The 19,045-nt window shown below is 42.9% G+C and overlaps 1 protein-coding gene across 15 annotated transcripts in view; it reads left to right on the plus strand.

Moving 5' to 3' along the window:
* Window positions 1-19,045, plus strand: part of DACH2 (dachshund family transcription factor 2) — a 1,006,899-nt gene that overhangs the window by 716,719 nt on the left and 271,135 nt on the right. For all 15 annotated transcript variants that reach the window (XM_069612949.1, XM_069612948.1, XM_069612947.1 and 12 more), the window contains one exon: window positions 8,454-8,626. In XM_069612949.1, coding sequence (XP_069469050.1) covers window positions 8,454-8,626 — 173 coding nt within the window. The remainder of the gene's footprint in view (window positions 1-8,453; window positions 8,627-19,045) is intronic.

The raw sequence follows: 19,045 nt of genomic DNA on the forward strand, positions 1-19,045 counted from the left end.
GGAGAGCAACGACTCTCTGCAGTACCCATAAGAATACCTATACCTAAGAGAATATGGGAAGTGAAGTATCCATTAAGAAAACCATACCTACATCCTAGACAATACGATGGCCATTTGAATGCGATTCCTGATGAAACAAAGAAACTGAATGACCAGGATGAATGGTGACGTCATACAAAACTGAATCGACTCCATATATAGAAGATAACAAGACCAGAGAGGCAGATGATTTATGAAGAATGAAGACGTACTAAGGATAAATGACATCTTGAGCTCAAGATAAAGAGATTTATGCCATAAGCATAATGAAGATACTTAGTTAGTTTAAATGTGTACAGATGCAATGAAACGCAAGCAGCAAAGCAATCATGAAGCTAGCCAAATGCGTATAGTAAATAGATTGTGGCAAGCGCCAATATATACATATATACCTCATAGATACATTTGGATTGAATAAAGAATGAAGGTTCCACTACTTATATAGCAGTCCTGAGCAACGAGGAAGGCCTCAATTCAGTGTTGCAATTATAAAAGCAATTGAATTAAACAGAATATATTTCATCTAAGGAGTTGGATGAACCAAAGAGCCATGGTCTTGTCAGAACTAAAATTGGCTGACATTAGATACAATTAAGGTGAAAGAACAGAAGCTCCTTTTCAAGAAGGTCAAGTGAAAACAAAAAACATCAGAGGACTATTGAGGAATAAAATCAAATACAAGAAAAAGGCTCAAATCATGGTGTTCAGTCACGTGATGGAAGAAAGTTGGACGCATGAGGAGATCACACCTATGCACGGAATCCAGACAGTACACATACTCCTTAAAAATGTCAGAGAACATTACAGACTCAAGGCCAACTTCAAACACTAATTGACATTGAAACATTGAGGTGGTGAAGGAGTGTACTTTTAATTGGTGGGAAGCTGGTATCAAGACAAGCTCACCCGCACCTGGTTGTTCAGTCTGCATGCTGCTCACGTAGGTGGAATGTTATTGAAGTGGGTTAGAAGCCAACCAATTGTAAAGGACCACGTAGTTGGGGTCCTATAGTTTGTGTAACCAATGGGACGTCGTACATTTAGTGACGGTCATAGTGGCTATTTTGAAGGGAGGGCTTAGCTGCCCCAACAGATGTTAAATATCCAATTATTTCTCTCTGTTATTCTATACAGATATAACACCTATGTTTCGTTATTCACTTAGAGCCAATCCCGCTTCCCGATAGGTTTTAGAAGTTTGCCACATAGGATGATTTTGGTAATGATGCAGCTCAGCACATCAGCTATGACCAATTTAGGGTTTAAGAACCCAGATTTTTGATGAAATGATTGAGAGTTGAGTATCAAGTGATTGCTGATGTTAGTTGTACTCTCTGTTTTAGTTACTTGCATTAAAACAGACAAACGTTTGCCAAGCTATGTGTGTCATCTGAATTATTGATGTTTGATTAAAATCTGCATCCCCAGCCATCTCCAGGGTATACTCATCTTAAAGGGCTGGAAGTCTCCAGTTCAACCTGATAAAGAAATCATTGACAGTTAATCACACTTTGCTTCACTCTCTGAGAGAATAGGGAGATAAGGTGGATGTAACATCTCCTGAAACTTTAGCATCAAATTCATTGCCTTGATCGATTGCCGAATTGTATGAAAATATAAAGGTTGAGTTGGTGGCACATACAATACAGCTTAACGAGATTAAACTTAAATTTGAGGGAATTGAAGCTCTCTTGCAACACCCTAAATGGAGAGCAGTTTGGATAATGGACTCATTGGCTGTTCCTGTGGTTTCAAGCTTGCTAAAGGTTACCCCAGAACCTTCAGTAATCGATGTGACGACAGCCCTTGAGGCAGCAACAGACATCGCTAACAATTCAGGTGATAATCAAAGTGTAGTAAAAGCAGCTGAGGCTGCTGACTTTTTGAACACTCCTGGCGCATCTAGCACCTGCAAATCACCATCTCAAGTATAAAGAGGAGCAATATTCCACCAGCCAAAGCTAAGAATAAATAAAAAAAACAGCAGGAAGGCAACTGTAGCAAAGCAGAATGGGAACCATTTTTTCTGAAATTTACATTTCCCGGCTTCTCTTATCCAACCAAGAAAACTCAGAAGAACGGGGGAATGAAAAACAACTGCGCTAACCTGTCATTGGGTACAACATTTTAGACTCATGTGTTCATGTGTTCAAACTGATCCTCATGTTTGGTTTTGATTAATATTGACTTTTAAGCAACATTGGCCGATCAAGTAACCAATCTGGCGCCTTTAGTTGATGATGCCTGCTCTATTGGGGTGATGGTTAGTTTGAGTGAACAAAAGAAAAGCTGGATGTGGCAGTCCAAACTACAGACTTCTTTTAGTTGGATGGGATGGTACATCAGACAAAATCGACTGTATTGGGTGATACCACCAGAGACTTTACAGGCCTGTTTTTGTCCGTGACTGCATCTCCACCAAAGGCTGTCTTTTTTCTAAAATGTTCCTAGACCACCGTCTCTGGTGACCATTAATGCTAGAATCACCCGTTCTTTGTTAGTACCACAGAATTCGGGCTCAAATTTGGCCAGTGTTTCGCCTCGGGAATCTCGATCGGAATTGAACCAGCCATTGGCCCAAAATGGTGCTATATCTCGCACAAGCACTTCGAACTCACAGATTTCAAGTTCTCTTTGTTTTAATAGTAGAATTGAATCTAGTGTTGAATAATTACATAATTTGTTTTTACAGCAGGATGCACCTTACACATTTTTGTTAAATAAACAGAATGTTTTGTGCCTGCTTCACGAAATACTGTGTCTCAGGCTGATTACTACCAAGGATATTGAGAGAGTCTATTTTTATTGATGATGCTCATACTGATACAGTCCAATTATCAATTTTATCTAAAATAGTTGCAAAATGCTTATTGTTGAAATGGAAAAATTAAAATCTATGGGATATGATGTAGATTCGTTTGTAGCAAGCGCAGCATGCAAAGCATTGAAGTCATTTGGGGATGATAAACTTGTGAGGAAAGAGGATTCTTTAAAAATTATTCGTACAAACCCTTCTAATAACCAGCAAACAGTACAAATTGTGGATACTCTAATCCAGAAACCTAACGATGATATTAATGATTGGGATTGGCTTCCAGGAAGCCTCTCTAATGCACTTAGGAAATTTGGGGAGAGAGGCACTGGCCTTATCCCCTTACCACAGTTGAAGTGCCTACAAATATTGGTTTGGAATTCGATGGGCCACAATAGTTATATTACAAATGAGAACAATGGATAGGCTCTTCTTGACAAAACCATAGTAATGCTACAGGAGACTTGGTTGACGTCTGCAGTGCACGTGGATGGCTATTCCACAGTACAGCAGATGGTGCTCTCTAGCAAAGGCTGCCACTCTTCGGTGGGTGGGGGGGCTACTTACCATGGTACCTAATGCTGCACTAACATCTGTAGATATAATATCAAATGAGATTTATGGTATTCTAGTGTTGAGAGTGACACTAAAAGATAAGAATGACTTTTATCCCTACCTCTTTTCCTGGTAAATATCTATTGCAACCCCTTGATTGTTGATGTGGATGAGTTTTTTAGTAATGTATCAAATGTTTGTGAACATATCATGGTCGACATGGCTGGAGTAAATATTATTTTGACTGGGAATCTGAACTCTGATTGCCTGATAAACCAGGGTGTTTACTACAAGAATCCAAGTAGTCGAAGTAGTCCGAAATGAAAGCCCATAGGAGAAAGTGGCAAGAACTATTCGGGATTTGTAATCTAAGACCTGCAAATGGCACTATCAAAGGGGATATTCTGTGCAAGCCGACCTGGGGAGCAATTCTTCTTCGAACTTCGACTATATAGTTTTGTCATCCTCCCACTATTTTCCATCTATTATAGTAATAAAGGAAAGAGCCAGTGATCATAGTATTGTGAAGGCTACCTTTAATATTGCAATGGCCAAAATACTACCTTGACTACAAACACATCTTTTTGTGAATTGGAAGGGGAACAGAGTTATGAGAGAAATTGGTAATAATACATATTTCATTTGCAGAGTTAGAGCTGCAACTGATGCCTCCACGGTTGAGGAAAAGTATTTAATGTTTTATGATGAACATTTTCCACATTTTATGTGAAATTATGACCAAACATCTGGTGGTCAGAAAATGAATTCATATAAACAAATATTCAATTTCGATAGAGAAATTCAGTTGAGAAAGAGGGCCATAAAATATACTTTAAGATGGGTAATCTTAATTCAAATTAATTCACCGAGCTAATCTGACTGAGGTAATTTATTGGCAATAATTTAGATGAGTTAAGCAAGCATAAACAAATTCGATCCGAACACATAAATATTAGCAAAGCTTCAAAGAGGGATAGAGGAAATGCTTAGGCTAATTACGATGAACAATTCGCATACTTTTTGTGCTCTAATTAATAATAGAACAACGATACATACAAATCTACAGGCCAATCCAGTTACTGATGACGATTGGGCTAAGCATATTAGGAAAATATTTGCTGTGACCCAACAGATTAATTTTCCACTCTCAGTGAATTGTCTTTGGCCATTGTTCTTTGAAGTGGAAGAGATTGGGTTGTTAATTAGGAAAGCAGCTTCCTTGGCTGCTCCTGGTCCTTGCAGGTCAAGCAATAAGATACTAAAGAGTAATGTGGTGTATAATGGACTAATATCTTGTATGTGCTTTTTAGAAATATAATAGAGACTAAGATAGTACTGCAGGGTTGGAGTAAAGCCTCTGTTATACCGGTATATAAAAAAGGTCATGGGTGATCCAGTGCTTCGAAGGTTTGAGGAATGGGGTACCTTAACTCACAGGCTTAGCAAGTGGCAAACAGGATGCAGAAAGGGAATGAATACCCTAACAAATGGGTTTATTGTCAATTGTCTCTGTGAGAAACTTTGCAGTTTGGTGGGGCCTCGTTATATATTGCTGCCATAGATTTCTCACAGGCATTTGACACTATAAATCAAGAGCACCTGTTGGAAAAACCAAAATGCTGGAGAATACCTGAATATCTGCTTGCGATTCGTATTCAGATACATGATAAATCTATAGTACAGGTGAGATTGAATGGGCAGGGTTTGCTGTCAGAGGCCCTGGCTACATTTCGGGGTCTACAGCAGGGATGCGTGTTGGCTCCCTGCCTATTCAATATTAACATATCATATCAGATTTAGATTCTTAACTGGATGCGGTAGCTTTCACTCCGTCAAAGATTGTAAACTTGGTAACAAGTTGGTTGTCGTATGCCGATGATGTTATTTTGCTGGACGAGCATAAAAAGGTCTTCAGCATTTGATTAATGCTACTGCAGCTTATGCGAAGGAAACTATTAATGTCACAAAAACCAATATGATTTGCTTAACGAAAAATTGCCGAAAACCACATGCTTTTATTTGGACACTCAAATGTACTTTGGTCGACTCAACAACTGAAATCAGACAACTAGTGCTGATTTTAGATTCCCATCCCAATGCCCACTGTTAAAAGACTAAGGAATAAGGCAAATTAAAGTGCTGCCCAATGAAAGTGGATCAACAATCAATATTGCTGATTCACCATTAATCCTCTAATAGAATTCTATAAACTAAAAACTATCCCATCGCTATTATATGCATTGGAAGTGAATAATTTTGCTAGAGACATAGATTGGTAAATTATAGAATCTCTAATTTGGAAGAAAATCCTGAGATTGCTCACTTGTGTTCCTATATCGACTTAAAGCAATTTGCCTACAGAGGTGCTAATTTATAACCCGTTCAAAGTCAAAAAAGCACTTTTTGCATCTGATTGGATGAAGACTATTACAAAAATTAGATCCTATCAATTGTATATCAGTCTAAAAATGTGGGATAAACCATTTGGGAACCTTGCCTAAATGTCTACCTAGGTTTCCCAATCCATATTGGAGGATGCAAATTCTCCGATTTAGGCTGAATGTTATCTTGACTGGCGAAATTGCATCTATCCGTTCCAATAGGGCTATAGATTTGAAGGTATGTTCTCTGTGTAAGGAACAAAACATAATTCAGTCCAGAGATCATATCGTAATGACTTGCAAGGGCTGTGCTGTTCAGCAAATTTGAATACAACGTATCAAGGTTATCAACGAGTGATTTTTGGTCTAGAGTAGTATGTGGCCATGAAGTTCTGCTGACAATAGCTTTGCTGAAACTATTAGGTATTTCAGGCCTGATTCCAATTAATGAAAAATAATTTTAAGAAAGCTCTATTTAAAGCAATCATGCAGTGTTTTTAGGTCTTACAAATACTAATATGGTAGCAAAATTCTTCTTTGAATGTTGAGTTGAATTGTTCAGCCGTAAATAATGTAATACGTTTATATGTGAAGTTTGCACAGTTTTTAGGATTCATGTTTTATAACGTTTTGATGATTTTATTAGCTGGCTAACTTAGTTTGTTGCTGTTTTGCCATCTCCAGATAATACCATCCTGGCTCAAAACCAATGCTGCGTGTTGAAACAGCACCAGAGTGCCTCCTTCACTGGTCGTGTGCGCTTGTGCTGTCTAAAATATGTACATGGCATATTACTAGTATCCTCAGCATAGCCACATGTACTTAAGTCGAGAATGACACACACACAACTAGTGCTCAGAAGTAAACGAGTTCCCCGTACATTTTGAAAAGACATCATTACTCAGTCAGGAAAATAATAAAGTTCAAATGGCGTGGTATGCAGCAGAGCACCAGAATAACACTGGATACCTAGAAGCTATAGGAACTGACCAGCTCACCATGTCGGAGTAATTCCTAAATGTATTGTCATTAGAATAATCAGATTTATCATGACCATTTCCAAATCCACAGCCATACTATGCAATTAACTACTTCATCCTGTAATGCAGTGGCATTCCAAACTGCCTCAGCACTTGGAAGCCATAACATTATGGCATTAACCACCCGTTAACAAGGACTGGAACTGGTGGTATGGTGGTAACGACCCAGGGACTTTACCACCCGTTCCAGCCCTTGGAATGAATGGTTAACAACATTAGCAGCGGTCCCGTGGGCTGGAAAGGGGCTAATTTAAAGTATTTTGTTCCGTGAATGGGTCATCTTGCAGCGTCCCATTAACAGAACTAAAAAACTGTTCAAAGATGGCCACCATGGAAATGGAAGGGGGGCTCTGTACAAAGCCCCTCTTCCCTTTCCATGGCATCCTCACTCATGAAGAAGCCAACGAGGAAGCAGCGGTGGCGAGTGCCACTGCCGCAATGAGGTAAGTGGGGTGGTGGGATTAGTTAAAAAGAGGCCTGGTTGTGGGGATAAGAACGCGGCCTGGGGAAGCGGCCATCATGCAGCTTGGTATGTGTTCCAAGCCTCCTGATTGGCTGACTCCCCCGCCAAGTGTGCTAATTGCAGTTAAGCATTTTGATGATACCACGTAGCATAACATGGAAGGTGTAGTCGTGAAACAGGTTATTTTGTGTTTTTGCCGTTTTTATGGTGATTCTGATTTTCAGGTCTATCTTCTACCGACAGTCCCATTTCTCCTGCTGACGGCAATGGGTATAGTCTGGTAGTGAGTGGTCGAAGTGTACGAAAAGAAGTAGTGGAACTATGTTCCCTGCTGGTCTGCTCCCGCTCTCCACAAACCGGATCCCGGCACCCCTCCCACACACAATCCACACCCACAAACAAACACACCTGCTATTTATGGGAATGTGCAGTGCAGTGCACTGAAGTCCAAGCTTCAACTTCTTCCTACACTTTGATTTTAAAACTAAACCATTCCAGTACGGTTTTGTTTTAAAATAAAAGTATAGGAACAGTGAAACTTAAAAATAAAAAGTATAGGAGCACCGCTCCCGCCCTCTTCGCCCTCAGCTGGTAGCATGACCAAGCACCAACAAGGCATGTTCTCCCCACTCACGCTTTTCCAATAGTGGAAGGGTCGTCTCGTCTTGTAATTTGTGCTTTTCCTTTGATGGTATTCTGCTCCTATCCTGCCCCCACGTGCTCTGACACAGGGCATTGAGGACCTCGCAGGCCACGACACTGGAAGGAAACAATTTAAATACCTTCAAAAACAAATAAATGTGTTCAAAAAGTATGTGAATTACATCAAGTGATCCTTCGTTAAGTGGAAGAGTGCAAATAACGTGATAGAAAAGAAAACGGCCCATTTAACTGCATTGCAACTCAGTGGCACAGCTGTTGCAGATGCTTTCGAATTACACGTTATGCAGAACAGGGATGTTTGCGAGTTTAGCGTGTGTGCATGTGTGTATTTCACTATTATGTCGTTAATATCAAATATCCATCCACATTGATATGTGTGACAGAAGCTAAAAACCCTTATGAATGTATTATGTTTTGCACATTTCATTTAAAGCCAAACGTGTACTAGCTTTCTGTAAAAGCAAGGCTGCTGTATTCAACAATGCCAACATTTCTTTTAGGATTAGACTTGCCATTTATGATGATGCCCCACCCCCTTCTTCCTGTCAGCCTGCCTCCTGCGTCAGTTGCCATGGCAATGAACCAGATGAACCACCTCAACACCATAGCAAACATGGCTGCTGCAGCACAGATGCACAGTCCTCTGTCGAGAGTCGGGGCCTCTGTGATAAAGGTAAGGACGGCACGCCGCTCGCTCTTTTGCAAGCACTGTCGGGTTCCTGGCAGCCAGGACCCGGGGAAGAAGGGGCGTCACGTGGGAAGGAAGCCATATTCGCATTGCACACAGTGTTGCTGCTTCATTTGATTGCCTGCACAACAGACGGAGAAGCACGGTGAAACAGTTGTTTGTCTGCGTGGTGGGCTCCAGCATGGATAGTTAGTACGTGCATGCTTCTCTCACTAACGCTAATTACCCCAGAACTCTGAAAGCATATGGCCAACGTGTACACAGCGTTTCCAGACAAGTGTATGAAGGAGATGTGTTCCTGTTGTTGTTGTTTTTGTTCTTGTTCACGTGCAAACGATTTGAAGCACACTACCAGCTAGTTGTTAGCGCGTTCTAGTTTTTTTGCAAGATACGCAATGTGGGCTGTCATAAAAGCAGGACATCACTGTAGCAAGCAAATCCCTAATGTTGCAGTGTCTGATAGGCGAATAAAGCTTGCTCAGAACAGGAAAGGGGTAAACGTGTTCATGTTTGCTGCATTCATTCAAATTGTATTTTACACTGTTGGAAAGGGACATGAACGCTCCATCCAAACTAGAAAGCAGGGCCTTGTTTGTTATTACTCCGCGTTACAAATAGCTGCCGGAGCAACGCCCTGCAAAAGAAAGGCCAGTGGTGTGCAGGCTGGGCTACTCCGACATCCTGTACGCATAGTTGTGAGATGGTGGCAGGGCGTAATTATGGCCTTTTATAAATCTGCGGGGCGCAGACCTTCAGCGCCAGGCTTCGCCATCCAACTTTTCAAATGCTTTCATCTGTCGCTGATTTATGTTGGAGAAGAGGGCTTTATTGTCGCGCTTTTGAATGATGTCACTGTCCATTTTTATTTCTCTCGTGCCATTTAGAGCTGGGCTGCCCTACCGGTGTGTGCATGATCAGCAAAGTTAACATTTAGAGCTTCTGCATGAAATGTCATAACTATGAAATTTTGATTTGGACTGACAGGTGCACTGCAGAAGAAATAGAGCTCCCATTAGCATAGACTCGAAGGAACCTTTCATGCCAGCCATCAAATGTGTGATGTTTTATATGTGAGCATGCAAAAACCAAAGAACCCCAAAGTTAGAGGCATTCATCAAACTGTAATGAGAGAACACGGGCAAAGGACATTTAAGGCTAGAAGGCTAAGTACATAGTTGAATATAGATATCACCCCCGCGTCCGAGGGCATACAGGGACGATAACGGCGTGCCATTCTGAGTCTAGGTAGGTCTTTGTGAATCAACGGCCTTGGCTAGGACTCAGAGCTGCTACAAGCGCTTTAAGCCAAGGAGTGATGGCTATGCACACCCTGGGGTTCCTTAGTTTTCTTTGGGTGGGGAGTTGGTAAAAGTTGGGCACCACACATATTGTGCCTGCTCAATTTCCTTTAACAAAAAAAATAAAGAAGGCCTCCGCTATGGCAAATAGAAGAGGCACCAAGTCCCTCTTCTATTTCTATGTTTTTCAGCATGTAGACCGAGAGTGGTTGAGTCAGAGGAAGTGACCTCAAAGCCGAAAGATAAGTCAAATAGTGGGGTTCTGGGGAGGGAGAACTGTGCAGGATGTTGTGGCGATCGGGAAGAGAGGAGGGAGAGGGATTATTGGGGAATGGAAAAAAGCGCAGCAGCACCTGGAGAAGGGGCACGGGTGGCTGGGGGAATGTGGGCAGACTCTGTCAGTTTACGCCCATGCTTCCGGTTACATGATTGGGTGAGCGCCATTCCCCTAGTGCTAATAAATTATAAAAGGTAAAGGGGGCAGAGTTGGGATGAATGCACTCACCGCTCAGAAAGGTATGCAGTAAGGGCCCTAACCTACAACCTTATTCTCAGTCAAAATTGTACACAGATCAACACACGTGTGCATCTATTATGCAAGTAGTGGACTTTACAGAACATTTTCTCTTCCAAAACATCCTCCTTCTCGAGCTCTCTGCTCATCCACCTCCAACTCTCTGAGGGTCAGACGCTTCTCCAAGCAGAGAGTTGGAGACATATCTATCTCCTCGGCTGGGGCCTCCCTCTGGAACAGTCTCCCTGCCTCTCTGAAACTTGAGCAGAACCACCTCTGGTTCTGGAAGCAATTCAAGACCTTCCTTTTCGCTTCTGCTTTCTCTCTTCCTCTCCCCTGCTGATGCACCTGACTGCTCCACACACTGGTCACCTGGTCACCCTATTGAACTTGGGCCCAGATTCCTGCATGTCCAGTTGCCCTTGCACTGCCTCTGGGCTCCAACCCTACAGTCCCTTCTCTCTGCACTAATGAGCCACCTGCTGACTGCACTTGTGAGTTAACTGCACTTACCCCTCACCCCTGGCACTTCTCCCATTCCCTCTTCCCCGCACTTGCGCAATACCATTGACACAAGGCCTTGTAAGAACGTTATTTTATCCTCCCTTTTTTTCCACCTCTTTGTCTTGTCACGCATAGAAACACTTGTGTAAAGGCGCGTTACAAATGCCACATCATAGCATATCATATATCACAGAGTTACCAGTAGCAGCAAATCAGGGTACCTCAGGCTGTACCCCACTAGAACCACAATAAGGCTGCCACTACCATATGGAGGCCATAGAGTCATCAATGTGAGGAGACTCACTCAGGAAAAACAGAGTATGTTGTGTACCCTTCCCCAAAGATACTTAGTGTCTGTGGGGCAGAGGCTGTATTCTAGTCTCTGATGAGGCCACAGATGTTGACGCATCATGGCACAAAATTCAGGTCAACAAGATAGAAAGAGTAAAAAAGTCACAGGCCCATCACCCCAGTGAGGGTATAACACTTGCTGTCTGAAATTAAATGTCACTGAACAAGGAGCACTCAGGATTTATTTTTAATATATCTAATTCTTTTTTTATAACAGACCTTATACCATAGCTGAGTTTGGTTTCTAATTGCGAATCAGGGATTCAAACCTCTGTTATTCTGCATGTACTTGCTTCCAAGACCAGCGCGTTGCCCCTGTGCTATCCTCTTTTCACAGGTTTAGAAGAACCATTAGAATGATGAGAACACAATGGCCTCTCAGTGGACTTTCTGAGCAATACCAGAAAGACTGAGTTTGGTCACAACAGGATACAATATCTACCGCTCACTGTTGAAGAGTTTTACCCCCATCGCCCCACAGTCTGCCCTACAGAATATGCCAGTCTTGCCTACACCTTCCATGAACCTCTCAGCAGTTCTCCCCCATGCGATCCTTAGGGTTTATAGTCATAAAGTCGAATGTCATAATGTCGAAAGTCAAAATGTCTAAAAAATAAAGTCGAAAAAAAAATGTCGAATTTCTTTTTTTGGTTGCTTTTTGTTCGAAATGGGGGGGTTTTCCTCCAACCCCCCTTTTGTCATTTTTTTTGTTTTACCCCTTTTTTTTACCCCCGGAACCCAAAAAAACATATAAATAAGAAATTCAACATTTTTTTTTCGACATTATGTTTTAGACATTTTTGTAATTCAACATTATTTTTTCGACATTATGACTGCACACCGATCCTTAGCACATGCAGTCCCCACTATTTCACTTCAGTCTAGTGGGGTACAACACTCGATGATAGAGGATGCATAAAACAAAGAAAGTTGGACTGAGGACCCATCTTACTGTCAAGCTAGTGCCTGACCGCCCTTCCTCTGTTATAACTGTATGTTACACCGATAATAATCAAGCTTGTACTAAACCCTCTCCTTAACCGACATTCACATGCCATGAAAGTGATAACCTACCTAATGAACACATTCCACCAATGATCTGTATACATGCAATAACAATGAGTCACATGCATTATTATGTAACCTATCACCATCATGTGGAAATAAGGTCAAATGAGAATGTTACATTAATGCAGTTCCCATAGGTTCCACACCACTGTACACTTCATGCACATTATGTCTCCTATTTAAAGACCTCTACTTCAGGGAGAAAAAGTGTCAACACTATTAAAACATTGGTTTAATTGGAAGAAACTAGATTAATTTGAAGGAGCTGCTAAAAACACATCATCCGTAGGTTTTGTTATAAAGTGTGCTGTCTCTTAAATGGTTGACCTGCACACTTTTTGCGGCCATTACCACTGGACACTTCTTCATGAGCATGACCACTGGTCATGCCCTGGGCACCGCAAACCACCCAATGAAGTAATTGCATCTCAGACCCCACCAATCTTCCATATGTGACCAGATGTGCTGTATATGCGACCGAAGCCACCACATACAACTGTCTTACTACCGAATTAGCTCTGGCTTGCATGAGCTTTGCTATATAGTTATGTTCAAAGACTAACTTATTGGAGATGATGTTGGTGCAGGAGGCATCTCACTGCTGCAGAGCGCAAAGTAATGCCAAGAAAGAAACGATAGCCTATTAAAGTGAAAATGAATCAAAAATGCCCAACCTTGTAATTAAATAACAACATGTTGAAGTGTTAGAATAAAGGTATATTCTAGGGAGTCATCGATATTATTTGAGCAGGAAAATGTCTTGGTGTCAAAGTTGTGTTTTACAGTATCTTCGTAGATATTTTGTGATGCAGGGTTCTGGGCTTGAGCTGCGGAGGTTGGGACCCAGATGCCAGCATCAGGGAGTAGTGCCAGCTAAAGAACTGGAGAATTTTACAAGAGGTGCTCGGGTATCACCAACAGTGAGTGACGGGGCTTTGAGGCTCTCTGTGGAACCAATGGTTTTGGACTTGAAGATGGTACAGCTGGGCAACGGTGAGCCGATTCCTTTTAGAGCACTCAGCGTGCCCAGAGAGGGCCTACGCCCTACTGCCCTGGGAGGCGGGGCAGTTATAATTGTGATGAAGAAACAAGTCCATAGTGACTGGGTTCTGCAAGTGGATAACCCTTAAATCGAGATTCATTGTGGGGTTAGACCCCTTCTTCTCCTGGAATTAAGCCCTGTTATGGAAAATGGAGTTTCTGTAGGTTTAGGGAGAGCTGCAGAAACTGGTAAATCATACCAAGTCATTTAAGTGACACCCCTAGCCTAAGCCTATGGGTCTCATTACACGGTAGGCGTTAAGGGCTTACCGGTACCGGTAAGGGCGCCGGTACCGGTAAACCCTTACCGCCTTACTATGAGGTTCCTTTGCGGGACCCGACCTTAATGGCTGGTGTAGACCAGCTGTTAAAGTTGGGACCCGCAAAGGGACCTTGGTGCTAATTACGGTACCGCAATTTGCGGTACCGTAATTAGCTCCTTCCCCAGTCCCATTGAGCCCTATGGGGCAACTATGAGAATGGGGAAGGGCCATGGAGAAAGGGGGAATTACCGCCCCGCCAACCTTGGAATGGGTTGGTAATTCCCCTTTTCTCCATGGTGGTACCGGTATGGTACCGGCGGCAACCATGGTGCTAGTAGCACCATGGTTTACCGCATTCCGTGTAATGAGGCCCTATGTGTGCTAAATGATGGCTCCCTTAACAGTGTGTGGCGTGAGAGTATTTTCCTTTAAAATGAAGAAGCTCTGTGCCATTGCGCTGTCGGTTCACCCTCTCCCCTCCCCTTTGTCTGCATTTGTTGGAGAGCAGTGTTGTCTTACAGTTTTTTGTCTTCCGGGTTTGTAATGAAAATGTGAGTTTGTAGTATATGAGGTATAATGAAGCATGTGATGCATTGCATTCAATCCTGTGTAATGTTGTGTCTCTACGCACATGTTGATCCAGGCAGGATTTCCATGCTGTTGTCAATAAACATATGTCCAAAAAAGAACGTTTATTTCAGAGGTCATGCATAGGCCCTGGCTGTGAGGAGAGGATGTTGGGTCTGCTGGTTTACCTCATTGGATGGCTTTTTTCAGACTTATATGATTTGCTGATGGAGTAAAGGGATGGAAGCTGGGGCTGATGGTGAAGGCCCATTGCTCACCAAGTCTCTCACACTGGTGCTCTGACTCTGAACCAGCCCTATCGCAGGACTTGCCAATGTCTGAGTTTGATGAAGGGTGGTTTGCTGGGTGGCTCTACCTGCTTAGTTCTATTCAATTCCATTCTTTTGTGTTTGTTTTCATGTGCTGCTGAAGTACCAGCTTTAAGCCAGAATGATTGCATTGGAGTACAGACAGGAGCGAGATGGGATGCGAGGAGGGACACACAGCTTGGCGGTGTGGGTTCGTTATTTACCCACTGAATGACTGCCCCTGGCCATGCAAATCCCACCCACTACCTGCCCTCCTCCCTGCCCAATCACGTCCTCCTGGGAATTCTTTGACCCAGATCTATCAAGCAGCAACATCAAACGTGTTTCTCCGAAGGGCCCTCAAAGCAGTCTCCTGAGAGGCACGGCTTATTTACAGCTGTACTTCCGCAAATGTTGTGATAAAAATATCTTAACCAAGTGTTTTTAGCCACTTAATTTAAAAACAGTATGTGTCCTCAAATTTGAATTCCTATTAAACAGGCATTAATACAGCCATCAGTTTTAGCTTGTATTAGACAGGCACTTGCCAGGTACTGCTTTAAAATGCTGAGGTACCATTATGCTTACAAAAGCCATAATTGTTGGCTTTCCTAATGCTTGTTTTTACTACTTGTATGTTGACATGTGCAAGACAGACAAGACACATCCTCTTCCTAATTGTGAGTTCTTGAGCGCAGCTATTGAAAGAATGTTACCATGGCACAGAGACAGTGTTTTACACTCGATTGTCGCCCATAAGGGGTTCCACAAGCCGTCTGCTATTTAGCCCATTCCCTGTCTGTGGCTGCCTCATATTTCCACAAGTGTAAAATATGCTCTTTCCTCAGTCACCTATGACAAGGGCTGGCGGTGTTCACACCCTCACATCCTTTGTGGTGCTGGCCTCAAGGCAATGCCACACATTTCTCTCCGTTAGCCATTGATGAAGACGGACAACCTTTGTATGGCTATTTACACAACATTGCAGCATTACGTTTCTCTTCTGAAGAATAGTTCATTAACACTTCTGCTCATGGTAGTTCAAGGCCCACTAGGACTAGCAGCAATGTGGTTGTGAGAACATATGCGTTTTCCAGGGCAACAGGCATGACAATAAACGTGTTAGGTATGCTCATCGAGTTGCACAACATGGCAGGCCTCAAACAGCAGAACTGTGTTGGTATCATCCAGGCATCTCCACACTTGCACCAGTGTCAGGCTTTGTGAACTAGCTATGAGGAAGTAGGTGCACATCTGAGATTCTGGGCACCTCCAGATTTGCACCAGTGTCAGGCTTTGTGAACTAGCTATGAGGAAGTAGGTGCACATCTGAGATTCTCCGGACACCTCCACACTTGCACCAGTGTCAGGCTTTGTGAACTAGCTATGAGGAAGTAGGTGCACATCTGAGATTCTCCGGACACCTCCACACTTGCACCAGTGTCAGGCTTTGTGAACTAGTTATGAGGAAGTAGGTGCACATCTGAGATTCTCCGGACACCTCCACACTTGCACCAGTGTCAGGCTTTGTGAATTAGCTATGAGGAAGTAGGTGCACATCTGAGATTCTCCGGACACCTCCACACTTGCACCAGTGTCAGGCTTTGTGAATTAGCTATGAGGAAGTAGGTGCACATCTGAGATTCTCCGGACACCTCGACACTTGCACCAGTGTCAGGCTTTGTGAATTAGCTATGAGGAAGTAGGTGCACATCTGAGATTCTCCGGACACCTCCACACTTGCACCAGTGTCAGGCTTTGTGAACTAGCTATGAGGAAGGAGGTGCACATTGAGATTCTCCGGACACCTCCAGATTTGCACCAGTATTAGGTTTTGTGAATCAGGTGTAAGGAAGGAGGTGCCCATCTAAAGTGCTCATAGCCATCTCTACATTGAATCCAGTGGAAATATTTGTGTATCAGGCACAATTCGGCGCCCATCCATACACGAATTTTGGGCTTGACACATAGGGGCTGTTGCTGTGGGTGCATGGATTGTGTATGTCGTGTTAATACCATGAAAACTATAGCACAGCCAATCTTCATCCATTGGGAAACAGGACAGTATTTTCAAAAAAGAAACAGACCTGCCCCATTCAATAAACCAAAGCTGAAATAGTAGCAGAATAAAACAAATTTAAAAGACTAACTTAAGAGGTGTAACAAGAAATGCCTGTGTGTTTGGTCTGTTATCTACATGTGAGCAGCCTTGTACTGTACAGCTGGTTTTTGCCCTTGTTTTATTTATTTATTAGTATACCTGCCTGTCAAATAGCTCAGTGGGTTTAGCTGTCACTGGTGTGATCGGTGGTCTGCCTGACGGCCACCAGTTTGAATCCCATCGAGGCCCTCTCAGCCTGTCGTTCTTTTGACTCGAAAAATAAAGTGCCATTAAGTTGAGCAGCGATTCTGCAAGGAATTTGCAATATGTGTTGCATGCACTGAGGCTTAAGTGCAGGACAAAGTGCCACTGTGCCAGTGCGAAGGTTACGTAATATGTATTCTGTTGTTTAAAGCAATACGAAATAAATGGCGCCCTGGTGTGGTAGCAAGCAATATGTTTAGTAAATATTGCAAAGTCGAATTACCCTTCGTGCAATGATGCCAACAGTTGAAGCAACATTGGCTTGGTCATCTAAAGTCAGTTTCGAGGTGTAAATGCAGGGTTTTGGTTTATTCTTGAGACTCAATGCATTGACATCCTTAATTAGCGTTTAGTCAACTTCTTATCTGCTCCACATGTGTGGTCTGTTGCCCGGGTAACCTTGTTTCCCCACTGTCCCACTCTTACCTAACCTGTATAATACGAGTGATTTTGAAATAAATTATTTGAGACCCCAAACACCAATTATGCATAGAAACTGCAAGTAAAACACACACACACATATATATTCAATGAACAACTTTACTCAATGATAAGTTAAGGTAAGAAACTTATTGCAACAAAACCCCTGACATTCAACACATTGGGCAGCTCAGAAACGGTGCGTTCCTGTTGATCCCCTCTATAATACTATATGCCTCATAATGCCATTTTCTATGGCATTGTGAATCCCTTCTTTTCTAATAAATATGTCCTCGTAAGCCTGTTCTGAGTTCCACAATGCTTTGGATTTCAGGGGTTTTTGTGTGATAAGTTTCTTACCTTAACTGGTCATTAAAAGGCTTTGTTATTCCATAGATTATTTCCACACCACTGGCCATCGGCCGTGCCCATTGTATATTTTAGAACACTCAGACCACTAGCCATGGATTTCAGCCATGGCGTGCCCACTTTCCATTTTAAAACGCTACCAGACCACTAGCCATGGCCTTCGGGGGCTTGAAGTTAAGGTGGCTTTAGCAAAACTTCAGGGCTTTTGTTCTGTTAAGTTTTCATCTTAACGTCCCTGCAACTAAAGTGTTTTCAAATTTATTTATTTTATTTATTTGAATTTATAGAGCGCAATAGCAGCCCAAAGGCATTGAGGCGCTGGTCCAGCAGAAAGCTATATTTACAAGGTACAGCTACTGGTTACAGGAAGGTGTACCATAGGGGGGTGAGCACATCAAAAAATACCAGTATTAGCAGTAATTACAGCCGTTACAAAGTAGATAGGCAATGGGTGTTCCAGGAGGTGTGAAGTAGCAGGTTCATGTGAAGAGCAAGATCTTGGTTCTTTACGGAAGGCTATGTGTGAGGTTTTCCCTCTGGGGCGAGGTGGTAGTGCGTTCCAATATGCAGTCACAATGAATGGAAAGCTGGCACCTCCGGTGCTTGTCCTAAGGACCTGGTTATAGTGATACGGTTTGTGTAGGAGGTTCTGGTGGGTTTGGTGGAGTGTGGTCTGGAGATTCTTTGGGATAGGTATAGGGGGGCTGTTTCATGCAGGCATTTGTGAGTGATGGCAAGGGTTTTGAAGATTATCCTTTCTTTGCGGGGAGCCAGTGGGCTTGTTGTCTGACAGAGGTTATGTGGTCTCCTTCGTTTGGGAATGCCAATGGCTGCTCTCAGCGCATTGTTTTGGACCACTTGGAGTTTATATATATATTTCTGAGGCTTGTGGAATCTGCTTAGATCACATGCTGTGCATAGGCCGACATCTAGTGGAAGCTGCAGAGTATTAGTTTGTTTTTCGAAACTCGAAAATGGGCGTAGACACAGGGCGTGCCAGTAATACTATCCCTAGTGTGACGTCCACTGTACCCATGATCCCTCACGCATCTAGGACCCCCAGATTGTTTTTTTCCGCCATACTGGTTGAAGCATTCTGCAGAGTTCCTGGCCTTAGCCACAATTTTGCTAAAATATCTTAATATTTCCCTATTTCTCCACCCCAAGGTCTAGCCACCGAAGTTCGACACTAGACGTCGGCCCAGAGAAGGAATCAACCGTCGACAGCTGCACGACGGACTTGGGCCTCGGAAGGCCTCTGGCCTCGGCCCAGGCCTTGGAAGGCCTCTGGCCTCGGCCCTGCAAGTAGGAAGAGTGGGGGGGTGGCACATACTCT

The sequence above is a fragment of the Ambystoma mexicanum genome, chromosome 5p (genome assembly GCF_040938575.1).
Source record: "Ambystoma mexicanum isolate Mex_15411 chromosome 5p, UKY_AmexF1_1, whole genome shotgun sequence".
Lineage (NCBI taxonomy): Eukaryota > Metazoa > Chordata > Amphibia > Caudata > Ambystomatidae > Ambystoma > Ambystoma mexicanum.